This window comes from Mesocricetus auratus, unplaced genomic scaffold (assembly GCF_017639785.1).
Source record: "Mesocricetus auratus isolate SY011 unplaced genomic scaffold, BCM_Maur_2.0 Super-Scaffold_100004, whole genome shotgun sequence".
In the NCBI taxonomy this organism is placed as follows: domain Eukaryota; kingdom Metazoa; phylum Chordata; class Mammalia; order Rodentia; family Cricetidae; genus Mesocricetus; species Mesocricetus auratus.
In genome coordinates, this window is record NW_024429189.1 from 97049663 (window position 1) to 97071379 (window position 21717).

Genomic DNA, 21717 nt, shown 5'->3' on the forward strand with positions numbered 1-21717 from the left:
GTCATCTGTTTACATCAACAAGAAGTCATAAATGTCTTTTGAAGGAGAAGGATCTGTGGCATGTGGCAGGTCTTCTATATACATCACTTCTAGTGGAATTCTTTGGGGCATATCAAAATTTGTATCTTATGAACTGCATAACTAATTTATGACAGGAAGCTACCTTGTATCAAGTAAATAGTTTCCATTGTAGGGCTCAGTTCTAAGCTTGGAGTGTAGTCTTGCAAACAAAATCATGTGCTTCCCCCCTTTATGAGGTTTTTTGTTTTAACTGTCATATTCAGCCTTACTGTGGCTGTTTTAAGAGTCCCACAGAACTTGCTAGAACTAATATTACCTGTTTTCTGATCACTCAGTAAATAGATCAGAGAAGGAGAACCAGCATGTGCTATATCCTTTCTCCAAGATTCAAAATGCCCAAGCAAGTATTGCTTCTTTTACTGGGAAGAGATGATGAGGATAAGGAGTAAGAGCCTGTCCTTTATGTCAGAGAAGGTAGCCTGGCATGCCTACAACTTTGACCTTCAGAAAACTTAGCTCAAGTTACAAGCCAACTGTGAATTTTGCTTTGTTCTGTTCTTCTTTTATGTCCACCATGCATATCTAAAATACATAACTTCCTGTTCTAGCATGATGGTCAGGTTAATGTCCTATGAAACTATGTGACAAAATACTGGTAAATGTGGCCACAGCATAGATAGACCAGGGTTATTTATCACGGAGGTTGCTCTTCTCATGAATAGGGAAAACAGCTTCAAACAGTTTGTGCAACTTGAAAAGAGTATATACTTGTCCCATTAATACAGAGTAGTGTGGGTGCTACATTAGGAAGAAAGTTGCTGGAAAGCTGGCTGGAAATCTACAACTCCAGCTGATAACTGACTCAATTTATCATAATCCAACATTGATTTTAATTACTTTCTTACTGTATAACCCAGGCTGTCCTGAATTTACTATGTAGCTCAGTCTAGCCAGGAACTTCCTGCCTCAGCTTCCTGAGTTCTAGAAGAGCTGGAAGTGCTGGTACTACAGGCATGCACCATCCATCACACCCAGTTACCACAGACTTTATTAGAGACCATGAGCCCTTTGTGTTGGTCTGTTTAATTCTCTCTGTCTCTGTCTCTCTGTCTCCCCATTCCACACCCCATCACCTCCTTCCTTTCTCCCTTTCCCCCAAGGTATAAGTGTGTTTTCCAGACTGGCCTCAAGCTCCCAGTTTCAGAAGGTTCTACTGTCTTGGCAACTAGAACTTCTATTTCTGGAGGCTATAGAATATATAGTAGCTGATGTCCTACAAGCTTTAAATTTTCTGTAGCACTTAAGATAAGCTTATGTAGAGACTTAGCCTTTGGTAGGTCAGTGCTCTGGGACTTACATTAGCTTTTTCTATTATAGTCTTTATCTAGTAGATAGGGAATTCATGTGATATTCTGCTGTAATAGGAATCCCCTAATGGAGACCAGTTCAGCCAGAATCTCTTCCTTTACCTGGTCTATAAATGCTCTATTGTGAGTAACCTATCATAGTGAAATTCTGGATTCTCAGAAATTAGTTATCTCAAGGCCAGAGACCAGTATATCTTAAAGAATGAAAGGAATTGTGATGCAAATTCTTAAGATGGAGAAACAGGGTCACAGTATATGAGTGTGAATGTGCTTAGTCAGGGTTTGTCCTAGCAGGTGCCTGGCCGCACTCTAATTGAAGGGATAAAATGACCCAAGCTGAGGTGACAGGTGAGAAGTGGCACTTTGTCGAACAGGGTAGGTTCCCTGAAGTGACTTGAGCTAGCTGCCTCCTATTTTCCATATCATTCAGAGATTCCAGGGTTTTCCTCACCGGTGTGTATCATACAGCAAGGACGATGCTAAAGATTATCCTTAAAAAGTAGGACTTAATGGACATTTGATTTACCTTGATGAGCTAAAACCCCATGGAAACCCAGGAATCCTCTGCCTGGGTTTCTTAAAACTGCTCAAAGTTTAAAGGGGAAAAGAAAGAGAGAAATTTAGTTCCCAAGAGAAAAAAAGAAGAGTGGAAAGAGGTGAAGCCAGTGAGATCATCAAAATCTGTGGATAGCCCCCCTCTGGGATCCCCTACTTTTCATAACAACTTAATTTTTAGAGTACCATATAAAGAAGATATGCATATCATGTAATAGGACTGAGTGGACATTTGAGTTACCTTGATGAGCTAAAACCCCATGGAAATGAACAAGAATCGTGGCAAGGGCTTTGGGTTCTCACCATAGCTACACTCTGGAAGGGGAACAGGAACTCTGACATCTGGGTGTGTATTACTTAGTGCAAGGAAAATGCAGAAGAGATTATGTATCTGGTTGTTGTGCTCTTTTAGATAGAACTTATAAATGACCTCAGAGGGAGCTGGTGACTGAGGTGAGAGTCCTTGAAGGGAGATTTGGCAGTGACACGGAACTGAGACTTCAGCAAGAACAGGGAAGCAAGACAAGAAGGAAGGATTAAGAAGTCAAAGATAAAATAAATTTTTACTACAAATACTTTCTTCAGAAACATCCAGACTCAGAAAATAAATCAGATATAAAGGCAGCATAAAAATTAATCTTTGTATATAGGCCATAAAAATCTAATACCTTTTAAATATATCACTTATATTAGTATCCAAGATATAAAGTCCTTAAGAATAAACTTAACAAAATATTTGTAAAATCTTCAGAGAAAATTATATGAATATTTGTACACACTAGTTAAGAAATAAGTCTCTGGGGTAGGAAGCTCAGCGTGTGAAGATGCAGTTCTCAGACTGACACACAGATTCAATGCAATTCCAATAAAAATCCCAACAGGCTTTTTGTGGAGCTTGACAAGCTGATTCTAAAATTTATATGGAGGAGGAAAGAGTCAAGACTAGTCAAGACAATCCCGAAGAAGAAGAAGAACAAGGTGAGGAGAACTGCCTTGGCACACACAAAGAGCTCTTACAAGACAGTTTGGTGTTGGCACTGGGTAGATAGATAGGCTGAGCAGTGCAGTAAATACCAAGAGCAGACCCCATGTATAAATGGAAACAGAGTTGTCACAGAAATGCTGCTGCCTCTTTGTGGTGAAAGAATGGCCTTTGGAATGTATAGTACTGGGACAACTGGACAGTCCTGTGAGAGTTAATGAAGTGGGCCATTTGTCTCATATAGACACAAATGCCAACTCCATTTGGCATAAATATCGAAGTTTAAAGGACAGAATTGTAAAATGTGAAAATAATATAGGACAATACACCTATGACCTCACATAAGAAAGGATTTCTCAAACCTGAAAATGATGGTTAAGTAAAAGATTGGTGAATTTAACTACATGCAATACAAAAGTTCTGTTAGTAACTAGAGACCATGAAAGAAAATGAAAGCTAACAGATAACTGTGATCAGTAAGTATCCAGAATAAAGAAATAAAAGGAAAATCACAGCCCAGTAAAACAATGAGAAACATTAGATGAGGCACTACATAGAGGAGGAAACCCTTCATCCAGTAAACTGGAAAGATGATGACCCTGTTGGTAATATAGAAATGCAAGGTATGGCTATAGTTAATATATTTAAAGTATGACAGTAGCAGATGTGGATGGATGAAGGTAACAAATAGAACCTATTCTGTCACAGCTGGTGGTGTAATTAGGCATAGTCACATTGAAAAGCAGTCTGGGGCCTAGAAAGATGACTCAGCCATCAAGAGTTCATAATACTCTGGCGGAGGACCTGAGTTCCATTCCTAGCACTTAAGTCAGACAGCTCACAACCACCTCTCCAGCTGTCTGGGATCCAGTGCCATCTTCTGGCCTCTTTAGGGACGGACACACACACACACACACACACACACACACACACGGACACACACACACACACACACACAGAGAGAGAGAGAGAGAGAGAGAGATACTTAGGCGTGCGTATATGTGAATAAAACTAAAGCAAATAATGTTTTAAAAGACGAAAGCAGAACTGTATCTGTCATTTATTAAAAAGAACAAATGCCAATTACAACCGACAGTCTGAATGACTTCAGAAACATGCCTTGGTACCACTGCGATAAAACGCGATGACCAAATCAACTTGGGATTTATTTTAGCTTACACTTCTTTGTCACAGTCCATCAATGAGAGAAGTCAAGGTAGGAACTCAAAACAGGGCAGGAACCTGGAGGCAGTAGCTGGTACAGAGGCCAAGGAGTGATGATTACTAGTGTGCTTCCCATGGATTGCTTGCTTAGCCTGCTTTCTTATTGAACCCAGGTCTACCAGCCCAGGGCTGGACCACTCATAATGGGCTGGGCCCTTCTCCATCAATCACTAATTAAGAAAATGTTCTACAGGCTTGCCTACAGCCATAACTTACGGAGGTATTTTCTCAACTGAGGTTCCCCTTCTCTCAGATGACTTGTCAAGTTGACACAAAACTATCCAGCACAGAACATGATGCTGAGCTAAAAGAAAAGCAGATTAGTATTTTATTATGCTTGGGGTGGTCCTGCCTGAATGGATCGTGAGGTAGCAACAATTGTCATTCCTTACCTTTCCATATTAAAGATTGTTCTGTGGGGGCTAGGGATATAGCCCAGTTGGAAGACTACTTGTTTTGTGTACAGAGCCCTGGACTCAGTCCCCATCAAATGGAGCATAGTGGCAGTCCTTTAATCTCAGCACTCTGGAAGTGGAGGCAGGAGGATCCTGGATTAAAAGTCATCTTCAGTTAACGTAGTAAATTCAAATCCAGACTTTGCTAGTACAATAATCTCGTTCTCTCACTCCCTCTGCTCGCTATCATTTAGAAAAAGAAATGTTCTGGAATCTTAGAAAAGGGTTAGTCTAGGGACTAAAAAAATTGGCATTTCACCTGTCCTATGTGGGGTGGAAACCTAGCCTAATGAAAGAAGATGAAGTATAAGGGAATTAGGGAAGTCCAGTATTAGATATGTTCTCTGTTCTATATCCAAGAGTTGACACGCAGAAAGGAAAAATGATTTATTGTCATGTGCTGACAGCACAGAGTCAAAGAGAATTGCCCATCTTAGTGAAGTAACATGCAGAGTGTCCAGGCTTTGAACTCTGAATTCTCTTGTGTCAGGTAGGAGTAAGTAGCCTGTAAGACTGATTGCCCTTGCCTTTAGATTCATAGTATAACTTACATCTCTGTCATGCAAGTCCCAGGAAATAGCCTTGTTCCCTCCTCCACTTCTCATCTGGCAAAACTAATTGCCCCAAAGCCAACTTTTCCTTCATTCGATCATTCTTATTTTATTTACAAAGTCAGAAAACTGAGAGCTCTCCTTCATTCTTTTTTTGTTCCCACAATCTACCGTCCCTTCCTTCCATCTTCAAATGCAATGATTCTAACTCCAGAATATATCTCAGATGCAACCACTTCCTTCTATTGCCATCTACCTTAGTCCCTTTCTATTGCTGTGAAGAGATACTATGACCAAGGCAACTTATGAAAGGAAGCATTTAACTGGGGTTTGCTTACAGTTGCAGAGGCTTAGTCCGTTATCATGATAGTGGGGAGCATGATGGCATGCATGCAGGCACCAGAGTCTAAAAGAGAGCCTGGGCCTGGCACCCAGTGACACACTTCCTCCAACAAAGCTGCACCTCCTAATCCTTTCAAATAGTGCCACTAAGCATCGTAAGTGGAGACTGAGCATTCAAATATATTAGTCTGTGGGGGGGGCATTCTTTTTTTGTTTGTTTGTTGTTTTCGAGACGGGGTTACTCTGTGTAACAGCCCTGCAACTCCCTTTGTAGACCAGACTGGCCTCAAACCCTGATCCACCTGCCGCTGCCTCTGGAGAGCTGGGATTAAAGGTGTGCACCACCACACCTAGTTTATGGAGGCCATGCTTACTCAAGCTATCACGTCATTTTACTGTTTATATTCCACGCTTTGATTCTTGCCTCTCTTCACTCTTATTTTCCAAGTAGCAACCAGAGGTAGTCTTCATCTTCATCATGTAAACTAGTTTCTTTGTGCTGGGCACTTTCTCCTGTCTCTGGATTTAACAGGTACCTCATCCTTCCACATAGACATCTACCTTTCGTCTACATATGGTTTTTTGAGACAGGGTTTGTCTGTGAAACAGTCTGGCTGTCCTGGAACTCACTCTGTAGAGACTGGCCTCAAACCCACAGAAATGTGCCTGCCTTTGCCTCCCAAGTGCTGGATTAAAGACATGCACCACTATCACCTGAGCCTGATACTTTTTCTGATAGCATTCTGCTTTTCATTACATTTATCATGCTATATGTCATTTACTTGTATTGATGTAGCCCACACGTTTATATTGTGGGCAAGAACTATGTATGTTTTTCTCAGCATTATTTCCTGTATACCTAGCCCAATAGGTGCACAACATTTATATGTTAGAAAAATGAATGAAAAGCCATACGTGAACTGTAATGTACTTCACTGGTCCCTGCTGCTGAAGACTATGGGTTGTTCTTAGTGCTGACTCATCTAAGGATGATGAAGGAAATGAGTTCACATAGGCACTTTGTTTTCTTTGAGTAAATTCTCAGAAGTAGAATTGCTGGCATCAAAAGATAAGACTATTTTTAAAGCTCACAGAAACTTTCTTATCATTCTTCTGAACAGTTATCCAAGTTAAAAAATTCAGCATCACACCTTCATAAAATTCATTTCTTGAAATCTGCCTTTGTACCACACATGACATTATATCATCTAACTCCTTGTGTGGAAAGCATCCTCTCAGTGTTGAAGGTGAGGTGACACAGGCTGAGAAAGTTAGCAGATTTACTCAAGGTCGTACATCTAGGCTGTCTCGTGTCAAGACAGTTCATGCTTACCTAAATCACTCCCTGTGCCAGCTATGCTACAGTTGCTCCAAAAGTGATGACCATTCTTACCACCTGATCCAGCACCTCAGCTTCCCTGCTGCCACGCCCATGGGAGGGTGCCTTGTCTCTGACAGACCCTAAAGAGGCTGTGCACCAGCAGACTGTCCAGAGTAGTTCACTCTTGAGTTTCATCTTGTCTTTGCGTAATGGTTAAATAAATAAATAAACAAATAAATAAATGGCCTTTCTTCCCCATTATAATTCCCACTCCCAGTTTACAGGGCAGTTCATTTTAATTGCATTGTAATAGGCCTTTAACTAAATAATAATCATCTAAAAAGCATGCATCCTCTCCCTGTGGCTTCTTGGTATTGAATTTTTAAGGCTTGAAGCTATGTAGGAGAAAGGTGAATTTTCTGCATTAGGCTGCACCTGCTCACCCAGGTCTATGTTCCCCTCCTCTTCTCTGTACCTCCTTCTCCCCAAAAAAGACAGAACTTACTACTAGATCAGGGTCTGCTTGATATTTATCCCTTTTAGTAACTCCTTAAATTTCTCTTAACTTTTCAGGCTCTCCCTGCTTGTCCTATCCAGGCCACCTGTGAGGCTGCCTCCAAGGAGGAAAACAAGGAAAAAAATCGATACGTAAACATCCTGCCCTGTGAGTGTTTGTAGGGTTTCCTGGAATGTGAACTACATCTCTAGATAGATTCTTTGAAGATGGGGAGGATCTGGGGTTGGTAACAGGAGGGCAAAGAGAAGAATATGGTTTGTCCTTAAGGCTGAAATAGCATATATAGCCTCCACCCCCACCCCAGGCAACCTTACAATCAGGTGGGACTATGCTATGGATCACAGTTTGTTTTGCTGGCCTGTTTCTGGAGACCAGGCAGGGCAGCTTCATGGGACTAGGCAGAAAGTAGGTTGTGTTTTATACACACACACACACACACATCAATTACTCAACTTATAATACAAAATTTGCCTTTTAGCTCTAAGCAAGGGCACAGTGAAACCACTGAGCTAAACCACTCCAGTGGTAGAAAGAAAGGTTACTGGTGACTCATACTGCTGCTGAGGCTGTCTCTCGGGTTCAGAGAAAACAATAAGAGCAGGGAGAAGCCTTGCTAGTTCTAAGGGAAGCAGGTAGTGAGTGGTGGAGGGGCCTGTAAATCAGAACAGCCTGGGAGTTAGTGGAGTGGGAAGTAGGATATGGCCACAATAGCCTGGAAGCTAGGGTGGGGACATTGATCTCCTACAGGCTTATGTGAGTTACTCCAGAATTAGTTGCCCATTGCCAGAGGTGGCTGTTTATAGGGATCAGATAATGGCTTTTCCTAACAGAAACCAACTTTCTGAGGAATGCTGAGCTTAAGTAGCAGTCTTTCTGTTACTTACCCAGATTTTCATCTGGGACATTGTCAACAGCACTGCCATTTTGGGGGCCCACTTTGAACCTAACAATAACTCCTTGCCAGAGTTGTAAATTTAAAAAAAAATGAGAGTAGGTTTCTCTATATAGCCCTGGCTGTTCAGAAACTCACTGTATAGACCAGCCTGACCTCAAACTCACATCTGCCTACCCCTATCTCCTGAGTGCTAAGACTAACTAACATTTTTAAAGGTCAGGTATTGGAGACACAAGGAGGCTCAGAGGGTAAAGGTACTTGCTGCCCAGCCTAGTGACCTGCGTTCAGTCCCTAGAATCCTCATTAGAGAAGAGATTTGACTCTTATGTTGTCTGCTGAGTTCCACAAGCACATGTGTTCATACACAGATGCACAGAAAATAAATGTAAAAATAAAGTTTTGTACAATCAAAGGCCAGGTGCAGTTGTTTACTCCTATAAACCTAACTCATGGAGGCTGAAGCAGGAGGATTGCCGTGAGCTCCACGCAGCCCAGGCTACAATGGGAGTTCTGGGTTAGCCTAAGCTACAAAGTAAGACTATATAAAAGCAAAAACAACAAACAAACAAAACACCCACAAAATCAGAGAGTCAGGTGGCAGCTTTTGATCCCAACACTCAGGAAGCAGTTGGATCTCGGAGTTCGAGGGCCAGCCTTTATACAAACAAAGTAAGTTCTGGGACAGCCAGGGCTACATGGAGAAACCCTGTCTCAAAAAACCAAATCAGAACAAAACAAAGAAACAAAGAGCACTAAAATGTCATGTCTCAGTCACATAGACACAGGTATCTGAGCTAATCTGCATCAGGGACAGTAAGAAACAAAATTGGATCTATTGAATGTGAACTTCTCACTTGTTTTTTTCTAGATGACCACTCTAGAGTGCACCTGACACCTGTTGAAGGGGTTCCAGATTCTGATTACATCAATGCTTCATTCATTAATGTAAGGAACTTGTGCCTCTCCTATTTATCCCATGAAAAGCTATAGGCTGCCTTCTAGTGATTTCTTCCTAGCCATGTTGTAAGAGAAAGATTGCCACCAATCTGATTTTTTAAGTAATATTGGGTAATTTAAAATGTATTTTGTTTATTCTTTCATCATTTCCTAAGGTTTTACTAAGCTTTCCAGAATCCAGATGTATGTTTCTTGAATGCTTTTTTGAGCATTTTCAAATGCTACAAACAAAAGCAGGCTTTACCCTCAGTAGTAAAAATAAGGGAGAACAAGATAAGAAAACTTGCTACCAAGTAAGCTTGGCTAATGTGTCCAGTCCACTGTGGGTCAATGCCTGAGGGAAGGGAAATGGTCCCAGGGACCCTGGAGTGGTGATAGAAACAGCAGAAGATGGAATCTACATTCTAGGGAACACAAGGGTTATCTCACCTGGTAATGATCACAGAACTTCATGAAACACAGCCATTGATTGACACATTGACAGGAGACTCCAGTCCAGACTAGAAGGAACTAACTCCTCTCTTTATCTTTAGATGCCTGAGGGCATATAGCAGGTCTTTCAGAGTGTTTCTCTCTACTGGGAAGATACATACATACATACATACATACATACATACATACATACATACATACATACCCACCCACCCAGCTGGGACTCAGGTTTCAGAGCCCAGAGGCAATGCAGGAGCCAAGGAGCCACATTTCCTCCTTCCCTTGGGAGCTTTACCTTCTATTCCTTCTGTTAGGCTTTATTGATTAGGAGGTGATTGTTGTGGGTACTCTTAGTAAAAACAGAGTAGGAAACACTCTGTGGCAGACTTCCACATCTATGTGTATGTTTGTGTTGATTTTTAAGCTCTTTGTGTTTCACTGAAAATTTAACAGTGGCTTTTTTTGAAGCCAGGAGTATGATGTGCTTAACATGTTTCTTAAGAGTTAACTGATGTTCTCATCAGTTTTAATTACAAGTTTAGAACTGAAGCAGAATTAAGCATCCTGAATTAAGGCTGTCTTGATTTTCATGTTGTGATGATGATTAAAAAGATTTCTGGAGGGCTGGAGAGATGGCTCAGCCCTTAAAGGCTTAGCTCACAACCAAAGAGAGAAAAACATTTCTGAAAAGTAAACTCCTCCTCTCAAAAAAATGTTTAAGAAGCCTGCTATTGCTGATTTTAAATGCTTTCTTCTCAGCTAGGAAGCAACTTTTCTGCCCTTGTTTGAACTAGACTAGAAAATGATTTCTCAGATTTAGGTCCTTTCTTTGATTTTACCACTACGTTGGTGAGACGTGGTGTCCCAGCAAGACAGCTTCCCATTGCCCGTCTTACTGCTGTCTGCACAGAGAAAAAAAGAAAGTCCCTATCCGGTAAGAGTCTCTCAGAGTCTCCTTATCTGTTCCAGTGGGATCCCTAGTCTCCTTTGCTTCTTGCTGCCCACTGACTAATGGAGAAGTTCATTGTCAAACCTAGCTGTTTCTGAAAAGTTTTTACATCTAAGTAAAAATGTCCTCAAGAGAAAGTGCTTTGTCCTTCCCAGTTCCAGCCCAGCTCTGTCCCTGGAAGGTCTTACCCCATTAACACTAAAACCCACATTGTTGGCTACTGGTAAAGTGTCAGAAATGGTCTAGACCAGAGGCTAGTCTTTAGACACTCTCCCAGTATTCACTAGTAATTCACCTTGAGAAGGCTACCTAGGCCATTTGAGTTTTATAATCTTTGATTCTTGTCTCCAAAGCTAACCTGTCTGGGATTTCTGTAATGGAAATTCTTGTGAATTGCCTAGACCTTTTACAGGGGAGGCTTTGTTAACTGACTGAGATGCCAACTGGAGAGTATCATTCCTGCCAACTTTGGGGTTTCACTTTTCTTTTTCCTCCCTTTCCACCCAGGGCTACCAAGAAAAGAACAAATTCATTGCCGCACAAGGTAATGCCAGTTTTTTTCTTCTTGGACTTTAACCATGGTCCCATAGTGGCTTGAAGGTAGGGGATTTTGCCCAAATACTAAATGAAATAATAAAAATACAGTAGCTTTTCTCTAATTATTACCACCTAAAAGAAATATAAGGGGCTGAGAGAATGGCTCAGTTGGTGAAGTGGTTGCTACACAAACATGAAAACCTGAATTTGGATTCCTAGCTCTTGTATTAAAAGGCATGATAGTATGCTGGAGAGGCAGACTGAAAGATCCTAGAGACTTACCGGCTAGCCAGCCTTTCTAGTTAACAAGTTCTAGGTTAGTGAGAAAGTGTCTTCAAAAAAATAAATAAGAGGAGAACAATTGAGGAAACCCTAATTTCATTTCTTACCCCCATAAGCAAACACATGCACCTCTACAGAAATACACGCATGCACACAAACACACATGAACACCTGAATGCATACTGTCAGACACAGAAAGACAGACGACAGACAGACAATACATCCTACAGGTTTACAACCAGTGACTTTCATCCTGATGACTTAGTATCAGAAAGTCCTTTGCTGGAGAGATGGCTCACACATGCTATGGAATACATGTGAAGGTCAAGGACAACTTTGAACAGTTGTTTTTTCCTTCTGCTATGGTCCCAGTGATTGAACTCAGATCATCAAGTTTGGCTGCAGGCAACTTTAATCACTGAGCTGTAATTGTTTTAAGTGCATTTGGGGAGTTTCCTAAAACCTTCATTCCATAGCAGATCTAGTATCCCTAACCCCTGGCAGTTTGGTTGCAAAGACTTTTGTTTACCCTACCCTGAGAATTCTTCTGGCCTCTTAGCTGTTAAAACCCTTCTTTCTCTCATTGTGTACAGCTTCTTTTTTGTTTAGAAACTTCTTATGGCTTTCTGAGAAAGGCTATATGGAAAGTAAATTTGAATCCCAGCCTGAGGAGGTCACTCACTCTAGAGTATGACAAGACAGAGTAACCAGTACTTGGTTTGTAGTCTAAACTATATTCAGTAAGCAATCAGGACTAACCCTGATTCTTAACACTAAGAAAATCATTGTACTCTTTCCTATTTGGAAGTCTCCTGCCCACAATCCTAATGAAGTGTCTGGTACATACATGGCAGATACATGGGAAATATTCAATTAGCAGGTGGATGAATGGATAAATAGGGTGGATATTCCCCCAAAGATATGTAGAAACAAAATTCCAAAACTCAGGAAGGAGTATTCTCAGTTTCCTAGCATTGTTTTTTCTCTTCCAATCTTCACTCTTGGTTACTTTAGGACCAAAAGAAGAAACAGTGAATGATTTCTGGAGAATGATCTGGGAACAAAACACAGCTACCATCGTTATGGTGACTAACCTGAAGGAGAGAAAGGAGGTAAGTTGGAAATTTAGAAGCAAGACAAGTCTGGTAAAGGTCTGCCGTGCTGGAGCTCTAAGCTTGAGTTTAGCTGCCTTCCTTTTTGGTTACTATACTCATAGATCATCCAGACAGGCTAATGTGTCTCTTCCTGTAGCCTGGAAACGTCCAAGGAATCTCAGGGCAGGGGATACTGGTGTCCATGGCACGTTACCATGTCTGATGTTAAAACAGCTCATTCTGGTTCCAAAGTAACCAGAAAGGAAGAAGTGTGCCATTAGCTAGAAAGGAAAATGGACTTTCCCCTTTGGCTTCTCTAGTCCCTCATTCCCTCAGTTTCCTGCAGAAGCCCCTCAAGCTAATAGAAGGAGCCATATGAACTAGCAGAGCCCCTGATGAGGGTGTGGCCAGCAGAAGGACAACGAAACTGAAGCTTACACAAGTCCTGCTGGCAGCTTCCAATAGCTCCTTTTCTTTGTGGCTTGACCAGCTCTTTAGCCATAGCCAGTGCCAAACCTGGGTGACTTAGTCACTGTTTTATTGCTGTGAAGAGACACCACCATGACCAAGACATCTCTTATAAAAGGAAGCTTTTTTTAATTGGAGCTTGCTTATGGTTTCAGAGGTTTAATCCATTACCATCATGGTGGCACAGGCAGGTGTGTTGCTTGGGAAGTAACAGAGTTCATTATCTGGATCAGTAGGCAGCAGGAGCACTTGGGCCTGATTTGAGCTTCTGAAACCTGAAAGCCCACACCTAGTGACACACTTCCTCCAGCAAGACCACACCTCCCCCAACAATGCCACACCTCCTAATCCTTCTCAAGTAGCACCACTCCATGCTGACTAAGCATTCAAATATATGAACCTATAGGGGCCATTCTTTTTTTTTTTTTTAAGATTTATTTATTTTATGCGTTATATTGTTCTATCTACACATAGAGCCTGCATGCCAGAAGAGGAGTGCATCAGAACTCATTATAGATGGTTGTGAACCACCATGTCGTTGCGGGGAATTGAACTCAAGATCTCTGGAAGGGTAGCCATTGTTCTTAACCAATGAGCTATCTCTCCAGCCCCTATAGGGGCCATTCTTATTCAAACCACTACACTGGGCCATAGATCAACCCACAGAGATGAATCCTCATTCAGTCTTTCTCAAGGATGGACCTTCTGTCACCTTGACCCATTGTGGGATTTTGGGTTTATTGCTCAGCAGCCCCACAGTGCTTAGAAGGGTAGTTTGGAACAAGTGGTGGTGGCACACACCTTTAATCACAGCACTCAGGAGGCAGAGGCAGTGACAGGCAGACCTCTGAGTTCAGAGCCAGCCTGGTCTACAGAGTGAGTTCCAGGACAGCCAGGGCTACACAAAGAAACCCTGTCTCAGAAAGGGGCGGGGGTGGGGCGGGAGAAGGAAGAGAAAGAGTGCTTTGGGGGTGGGTTTCATGATAGTATGCTTAAGCAGGCCTTCAGCTCTTGGAAGCTGTTAGGCCTCAGCCAACAGGAAGACCGTGGTTTATAACAAGCCAAGTCTGTATGAGTGCACTGCAGTAGCTCTGTCTTAGCAAACTGCCAATCCCTCCATCACACAGGCTTGCCTACCCTTAAGGCCTGACCTGGGAGATTGTGGAAGTTTGGATGTTGCAGGTAAAACAGTTTTCGTTTGCTTTGAGCCGAGGGGTAGGAGTGGAAAAGATGGACAGGTCTGTGACTGAGGCTGGTCACAGTGAAGGGAAAGGAAGTTACAGTGACTAAACCTGTTAGCTAATGTTGGTGACAGGAGATACAGCCTTTCTGGGCTCCTTTCTCTCAGGCCCTTTACATCTGCCAGGACAGTCTTGCATGAGAGATGTGTGTCTGTTTTCTTCACAGTGTAAATGTGCCCAATACTGGCCAGACCAAGGCTGCTGGACCTATGGAAATGTCCGTGTGTCTGTCGAGGACGTGACTGTGCTGGTGGACTACACAGTACGAAAGTTCTGCATCCAGCAGGTACCGTCTTCTGTCCTCTCCAGGCATTTTAGTAGGATCTGCTGACCCTTAAGGCCAGGAAGGGCTGGGTTGTCCCCCTTCTTACTCAGGGTATCAGGAATTGCATAGTATGTGATCTGTGTGAATCCTGACCTCTAGGAACTACTCTGTCAAAGCTAAATGAGCAAAGTTTTTATGGCTGGGAAGTAAAGGACCTGTTCAGGTGCCAGACGTGTGAAAGAGGCTTCAGGAAGCGGGCAGTCTTCTGGGTCTTGTGTCCACCTCTCTATAAAGATTTGTATCTCCAAGGTTGTATTGAGACTATTGTAAGCCTTCCAGAGTGACCCTGGAAGCCTGAGCTGGAGTTGAGGGTTGTGTGCAATAAAAGAGGATTTATCAAGAATCAGGAACCCTGCTGGGTGTGATAGTATGCACACCTTTAATCCCAGCCCAGCACTGGGAGGCAGAGGCAGGAGGTTCTCGACTAGGAGACCAGCCTGGTCTACATGGTGAGATCCTGCCCCCCCCAAAAAAGAACCAGGAGCCCTGCATTGAGTCTGACCCTGCTGTCTACTGTAACAGTTCTTGGGCTTACATCAGCTCATTTAGTTCTGAGTTTCACCTTCATTTGTAGACCAAGAGTAACAGTAGCAGTTGGGCCTACTGTGTGGGGAGGATTCTCCATCTGTCTGGGGGCCCCTCACATTTCCATCATCCTGACAACCACTATTACACCTTCCCTGCCCTTGTGCTGCCCTCCCTTGGCTATCAGAACAAACACACAGAATCTTCTCACTTCACAGGTGGGCGACATGACCAACAGAAAACCACAGCGCCTCATCACTCAGTTCCATTTTACCAGCTGGCCAGACTTTGGGGTACCTTTCACCCCAATTGGCATGCTCAAGTTCCTCAAGAAGGTGAAAGCCTGTAACCCTCAGTATGCAGGGGCTATCGTGGTCCACTGCAGGTCAGTGTGGCCTGACCCTTGCCCACTTTCTGCCCCCTTGGACAAAGCAAGAAAACAGCACAGGGACCCTGACTAAGGAGGCTGACACTGAAGAAATGCATAGCTGGGACCCCAGGCAACAGCCAGATAGAATCCTCTAGTTCTAATCTGGGGTAGAAAATGTGACTTGTGGAAAGGAGGGGAGTCAGGCAACTCACTGTAGTTCTAAAATAACCGTGAAGGAAGACTTGAGCCAGAGACTGTATCTTACCTGTAAGAGCAGTGTATGCAGGGTTAGGAGAATTTGTTCATTGGTCCCCATTATTTTCAGTATATCCTCCTGACAGTACTTGAGATAAAATGTACTTTGCTTTCATATTTGTTGGAGGTAATGTACCTTTTTTCTTAGGAGGGCAGGCCTCCAAGGGTAGGAGTGGAGACTCAGATGTGAAGCCAATTGAATGGGTCAAGTGCTGGCTCTGTACCCTTGCCACCTTGAGACCTTTATAAGTATCGGGGTAACAAGGCCCCTATAACTAGAGACCCAGAGTTCCTAGCACAGTAGGGTTATTGGCTCTAGGGCAGTGCCAGCTCTGCCCCATTGGAAATTAGAATTTAGCTGCTTGGAGAAAGCCTGAGGCTATGCCACCCTTCCCTGTCTGCTCCCACAAGTTATACCTGTCATCCACTAACCTGATGCTCTCTGGCTACAGTGCAGGTGTAGGGCGCACTGGTACATTTGTTGTCATCGATGCCATGCTGGACATGATGCATTCAGAACGGAAAGTGGATGTCTATGGTTTTGTGAGCCGGATCCGGGCCCAGCGCTGCCAGATGGTACAGACAGACGTGAGTGATCCGTGGATATGGCAAGGGAAGGGCTTTCCAATGCCAGGACATCTGCCTACTCTGAGGATTCAAGTTCACATGAACATCACATAGTGTGTATGCATGTGCATGCACACATGCATGTAATATGGAATATATGTGTTGGTCAGAGGACAAATTGCAAGTTAGTTCTTTCCTTCTGCCACATACTTTAAAAAACCAAGCATGGGAGCTGGAGCTGTAACTCCATGGTTAAGAGCACTGGCTGCTCTTCCAGAGGATCCACGTTTAGCTCCCAGCATGCACTTGGCCATCTATAACTCCAATTCCAGGAGATCCAACACTCTCTTCTGGCTTCTGTGGACACTGGGCATGCACAGGGTACTTATACATACATGATACAAAACACTCATACACATAAAATAAATACAAATATTTTTAAAAAGAAATAAAGTGCCAGGCATGGTGGCACACATCTTTAATTCCAGCACTTGGGAGGAGAGGCAGGTAGATTTCTGAGTTTGAGCCAGCCTGGTCTACACCTAGGGCTGTTACACATAGAAACCCTATCTCAAAGAAACAAAAAACAAAACAAAAAGTGAAAGAAATTGAAATAACACATAGCAGAGGTTGTAGCTTTATGGCTAGTGGAAATAGGAAGGCATCTGTTCTTTCCACTGGACCTTATGGATAAGGGAATCTTTGTTAATAAATGCATGAATGATGCAGCCAAGTCCAAGAGCAAAAGTGAGATGGACTCTGTGGTCATGGCACAGACGTGGGGTGGAGGCAGGCTGGAGTCTTAAGACCTTGCAGACTTTCACAGTCTTTGTGTGTGTCCAGTTCCTTACAGACTCTTTGGACAGTGGAGTCTGGCAATCTAGGACCCTGTCTCCCAAGCTAAGCACCCGTGGGAGCTCATGCTTTCAAGTTCTGCTTCATTGTGTGAATAGATCACGTTAATCCCTGCTAAAATCAAAGGAGAAATAGACTTCGTAAAGATGACACTAGGAGTGATCTGGTGCCACCAGGGCCACGCTGTTGGTAACAGGCCTCTGTGTGATCTGTATTTCAGATGCAGTACGTCTTCATATACCAGGCTCTTCTGGAACATTATCTGTACGGGGACACAGAGCTGGAAGTGACTTCTCTGGAAACCCACCTGCAAAAAATTTATAACAAGATCCCAGGGACTAGCAACAATGGATTAGAGGAGGAGTTTAAGGTGAGTTGAAGCTGGGCAACCTCCATACTAAAGGAACCACACAGTCTGGAAAAAATAGATCTAGGAAAAATGCTAAGTCTGTTGTACCACAGCCAGTGGTAGTCAAGTGGGTCAGAAATGTATAGTCTTTAATTGTCTTTAAGAAAAATTAATAGAAAGTAGTATTTCTTTAAGTCCCTCAGCACTCCTAGATGATTATAATGTACAGTAATGTAAAGGCCAGATCAAAAGGTCTTTTGGGGTGGATGGTGGTGGCACACACCTTTAATCCCAGCACTTAGGAAGCAGAGGCAGGCAGATTTCTGTCTCTGAGTTCAAGGCCAGCCTGGTCTACAAAGCGAGTTCCAGGACAGCCAGGACTGTTACACACACACACACACACACACACACACACACACACACACACACACACACACACACACAGAGACAGAGAGAGAGAGAGACAGAACTAAGCATGGTAGGGTGTGCCTGTAACCCAACTCCTGGGGAAACAGGTGAGGAAAGGGACAGTCACTGCCTGTCCAACCAACCGTTTGCAGCAGCATGCTCCAGGTTCCGTGAGAGGACCCTATCTCAAAAAGTAAGGTGAGAGCCGGCTGTTGGTGGTGCACGCCTTTAATCCCAGCTCTTGGGAGGCAGAGGCCAGCCTGGTCTACAGAGAAAGTTCTAGGACAGCCTCCAAAAGAAAACAGAGAAACACTGTCTCGAAGAACCAAAAAAAAAAAAAATGTGAGGAGTGATATAATAGGATGTCCAATGTCAACCTCTGGCCTCCATATGTACACACATGTGCATACACCGCACCATACACACAACACACCCATATACACAAGGAAGCAACCTCAGAACCAGGAAGGAAGAATACAATTTGAATATTTTTCTAAACAGCAGAAGAGTAACCCAAAAAATTCAAGGCCAGAGGAATCTAAGGAGGTTCCACAGAAGCTTAGAAGGCATTGCTTTTCAAATGCTATTGACTTCCTACTAAACATGAAGACAGAAGAATTACATGTGGGAATGGAGATAGAGCACTATAGGGAAAAGGAAATGCATGCAGTCAGGGGACCTGCCCATACAGGCCTAGTGACTGCCAAGAGTCTTCTCAGGTTCATTTTCTGGGAACAATGGTGTCTCCCTTCTTCCTTCATTCAGAAGTTAACTTCAATCAAAATCCAGAATGACAAGATGCGTACTGGAAACCTTCCAGCCAACATGAAGAAGAACCGGGTTTTACAGATCATTCCATGTAAGTGCCCCCCCCCCCAGTCTTACTGCTGCAGCTTCTCAGGTTTGGTGATTGGCCTGAAATCAAGAGTCACCGCATTTCCTCTTGTTTCTCGAAGTTCCCTAGTGGTTTTAGGAAATAATAACCACAAAATAAAAAGCATAAAAGCCAAAAAGAAATTGATATCTTTGTGCCACTGACTTATGAGATTGGTAAGGGGAGTGAATGTTGGTAAACTGCAAGCCATTCATTGTCCTCCTTGCAGATGAATTTAACAGAGTAATCATTCCAGTTAAACGAGGTGAAGAGAACACAGACTATGTGAATGCATCCTTCATTGATGTAAGTGATGGGTATGTCCCCTGCATCTGTCCCTCACATACCTACTTGAGAAGAACTTCTTTAAGTCAATGAACAGCTACTGAACCCACTTCCACCTACCCAACCTGAGTACTAGGCCTGTCTAGCAACAGAACAGAATGTAAAGGAAACACACTACATATTTCTAGATGAGGACCTTATAATGTAATCCTGTCTAAGAATCTAAAACTGATCTAACCTTTCCTGTTTGTACTGTCTTCCTCCTAGCTCCATAACCCTGCTTCCCTTCCCCCGGTATGACCATGGGTCAAAGAGCTCTTTCTGGAATCCATGTGCCTCCAAGCAGTCCCTATCACTTATCTTTTACACTACCCCTCCTTGATAAGCCACCTCTGTGATTAACCTGACCCATACAGGGCTACCGGCAGAAAGACTCCTACATTGCCAGCCAGGGCCCTCTTCTCCACACAATTGAGGACTTCTGGCGGATGATCTGGGAATGGAAGTCCTGCTCCATCGTAATGCTAACAGAACTAGAAGAGAGAGGCCAGGTGAGCTCAAGCAGACCCCTGGGCTATGAGAAACAAAAAGGTCGGGGGCGACTGTATTGTATACCTGGATCTTTCTTTGAGGTGTCCTGACTATCAACAGCCTGTTGGTATCTAAAGTCCTCAGCTTCTTCCAGGACTGGAAAAGCAGAGAAGCCTGAACCTCCAGCTGATTTCCAGACATTTCCACCATTCACTTTTCTCTTGTACCCAGCCCCTCAGACTAGCCTTTGCTCATACCCTCTCCATCCTACTTCCCAGGTAGTGCAAAGCCAGTGAGAAAAGAATTGTATAGCCAAGCCAGGCCAGGGCTCTGAAGTAGAAGTTTCTTAATGTTATTAAGACAGGGTCACCTTTTATAATTACTACACAAAAGGAAAATGATGGAGTTTAATAAATGTAAAGTGAAAGAAAAACAAAAAGGATTTCAAGCAGATTCACAATTGTACACTTTAACTCCAGCACTATCGAGATATTGGCAGAGATTCTCTGAGATTGAGGCTAGCCTGGTCTACACAGCAAGTTCCAGGATAGCTGGGGCCACATAATGAGACCCTGTCTCAAAAAAAAAAAAAATTCATTAGCAAGGGTTTCCTCAGAACTAGAGACAAGAAGAGAGAATGGCCCCAGTGCTGGGCCAGCAGCTTCAAAGCACAAGTTTAAGGTCATTTTCTTTTAAAGGCAAAAAAGACTTAAGGCCAATTTAAAAGTAGTGTTGTCTGGCGTTCCATCTATGCAGAGACCTCAAAGATACCCTAGATCAGCTCATCAGTGTAGGAAAATGCTCCCCACTCTGTTCCTCATCATGCAGCCTCTACAGGCACCCCCAATTTCAGGGTACCATCTTTCATCCCTTATTTCAGGCTGTGTTCCCATAGTGCTTATTTTTTTGAAGCCTCTTTGTGTCAAGGTTGTGCACGGTAGTAGACAGGTAAGTCACTGTCCATGGCGCATCACTTAGCAGGGATCAGAATCAGTAGAGTGAGCCCAGAGAAGTAGTGTGGCCTGGTAACAGTTATTTCTAAGCAATAGTAAAGAGTTAGGACTTTATACCAAAGCAGAGAGCCTTTGAGAGTCTGGAGAGGTGGCTCAGCAGGTAGTGCTTGCTGCACACTCAGGAAGGCCAGCTTTGGGTTCCAGCACCCATGTAATAAGCCAGGAATTCCTCACAGTCCTGTAACCCTGCCTCCCGTGGGCAGAGACAGGATTACTGGGGCTTTCTGGTTTCCATCCTCATTAAGAAAATGAAAGCCTGAGTTCAGGGAGAGGCTTTTCCTCAAAGTACTAAATGAGGAGTAAAAAGACATGTAATGCCCATCTGGCCTCCTATACACGCTGGTACATGTGAGCATGTGTGTGCGCACGTGCACACACACTTACATATGCATGAAAGCGCCAGTTAATTTTTTTTTTCAGAAAGAGCCTTTGACAAATCTAATTTGTATATCTCTTAAAAGCCTTCTAGGTTTAGTGAGATGGCTCAGTGGGTGAAGGTGCTTGCCCCTAAGCCTAACTACCTGAGTTCTGTCCCCAAGTCCTACATGGTGAAAGGACAGAATCAACTCATGCAAGTTTTTCTCTGACCTCCATATATACCCCATAGCACATCCATACACATAATAATCGAATAGGTGTTCTTTTATAAACAGAACTCTTTGCTCTGGCAAAGTGGCACACACCTGTAATCCCAGCACTTAGGCAAATATAGGAGGATTATCACTCATAACTCAACTGGGAACCCATGTCTTAGTTAGGGTTTCTGCTGCTGGGAAGAGATACCGTGACTATTGCTGCTCTTTCTTATAAAGGAAACCATTTGATTGGGATGGCTTACATTCTCAGAGGGTTAGTCCATTATCATGGTGCTACATGGTGGCATGAAGCAGACATTGTGATGGAGAGGTAGCTGAGAGTTCTACATCTTACATAGGCAACAGGAAGTAGTCTGAGACACTGGGCATGGATTGCACATATGTGAGAGCAAACACCACCCCATCTAAATAAACAAATACACCTTTCACTCATTTGCTCCTGTCACAAGCCTAGAGTAGGGTCACATGGCCCCTGCATGCAGTCTCTATTGGTGAGTCCTGATAGCTGCTGAGCATTCCACTTTTCTACAGCTTAACCACTGCATTCAACATTATCTCTGACATGGTGAGGTAC

The 21717-nt window shown here is 43.2% G+C and overlaps 1 protein-coding gene across 5 annotated transcripts in view; it reads left to right on the forward strand.

Moving 5' to 3' along the window:
- The window catches only part of Ptpra (protein tyrosine phosphatase receptor type A), a 100124-nt gene that overhangs the window by 70032 nt on the left and 8375 nt on the right, over window positions 1-21717 (forward strand). For all 5 annotated transcript variants that reach the window (XM_013112358.3, XM_021226336.1, XM_021226337.2 and 2 more), the window contains 11 exons: window positions 7392-7482; window positions 9099-9175; window positions 11076-11112; window positions 12402-12499; window positions 14357-14476; window positions 15259-15425; window positions 16118-16253; window positions 17308-17457; window positions 18610-18703; window positions 18948-19024; window positions 19420-19554. In XM_013112358.3, coding sequence (XP_012967812.1) covers window positions 7392-7482; window positions 9099-9175; window positions 11076-11112; window positions 12402-12499; window positions 14357-14476; window positions 15259-15425; window positions 16118-16253; window positions 17308-17457; window positions 18610-18703; window positions 18948-19024; window positions 19420-19554 — 1182 coding nt within the window. The remainder of the gene's footprint in view (window positions 1-7391; window positions 7483-9098; window positions 9176-11075; window positions 11113-12401; window positions 12500-14356; window positions 14477-15258; window positions 15426-16117; window positions 16254-17307; window positions 17458-18609; window positions 18704-18947; window positions 19025-19419; window positions 19555-21717) is intronic.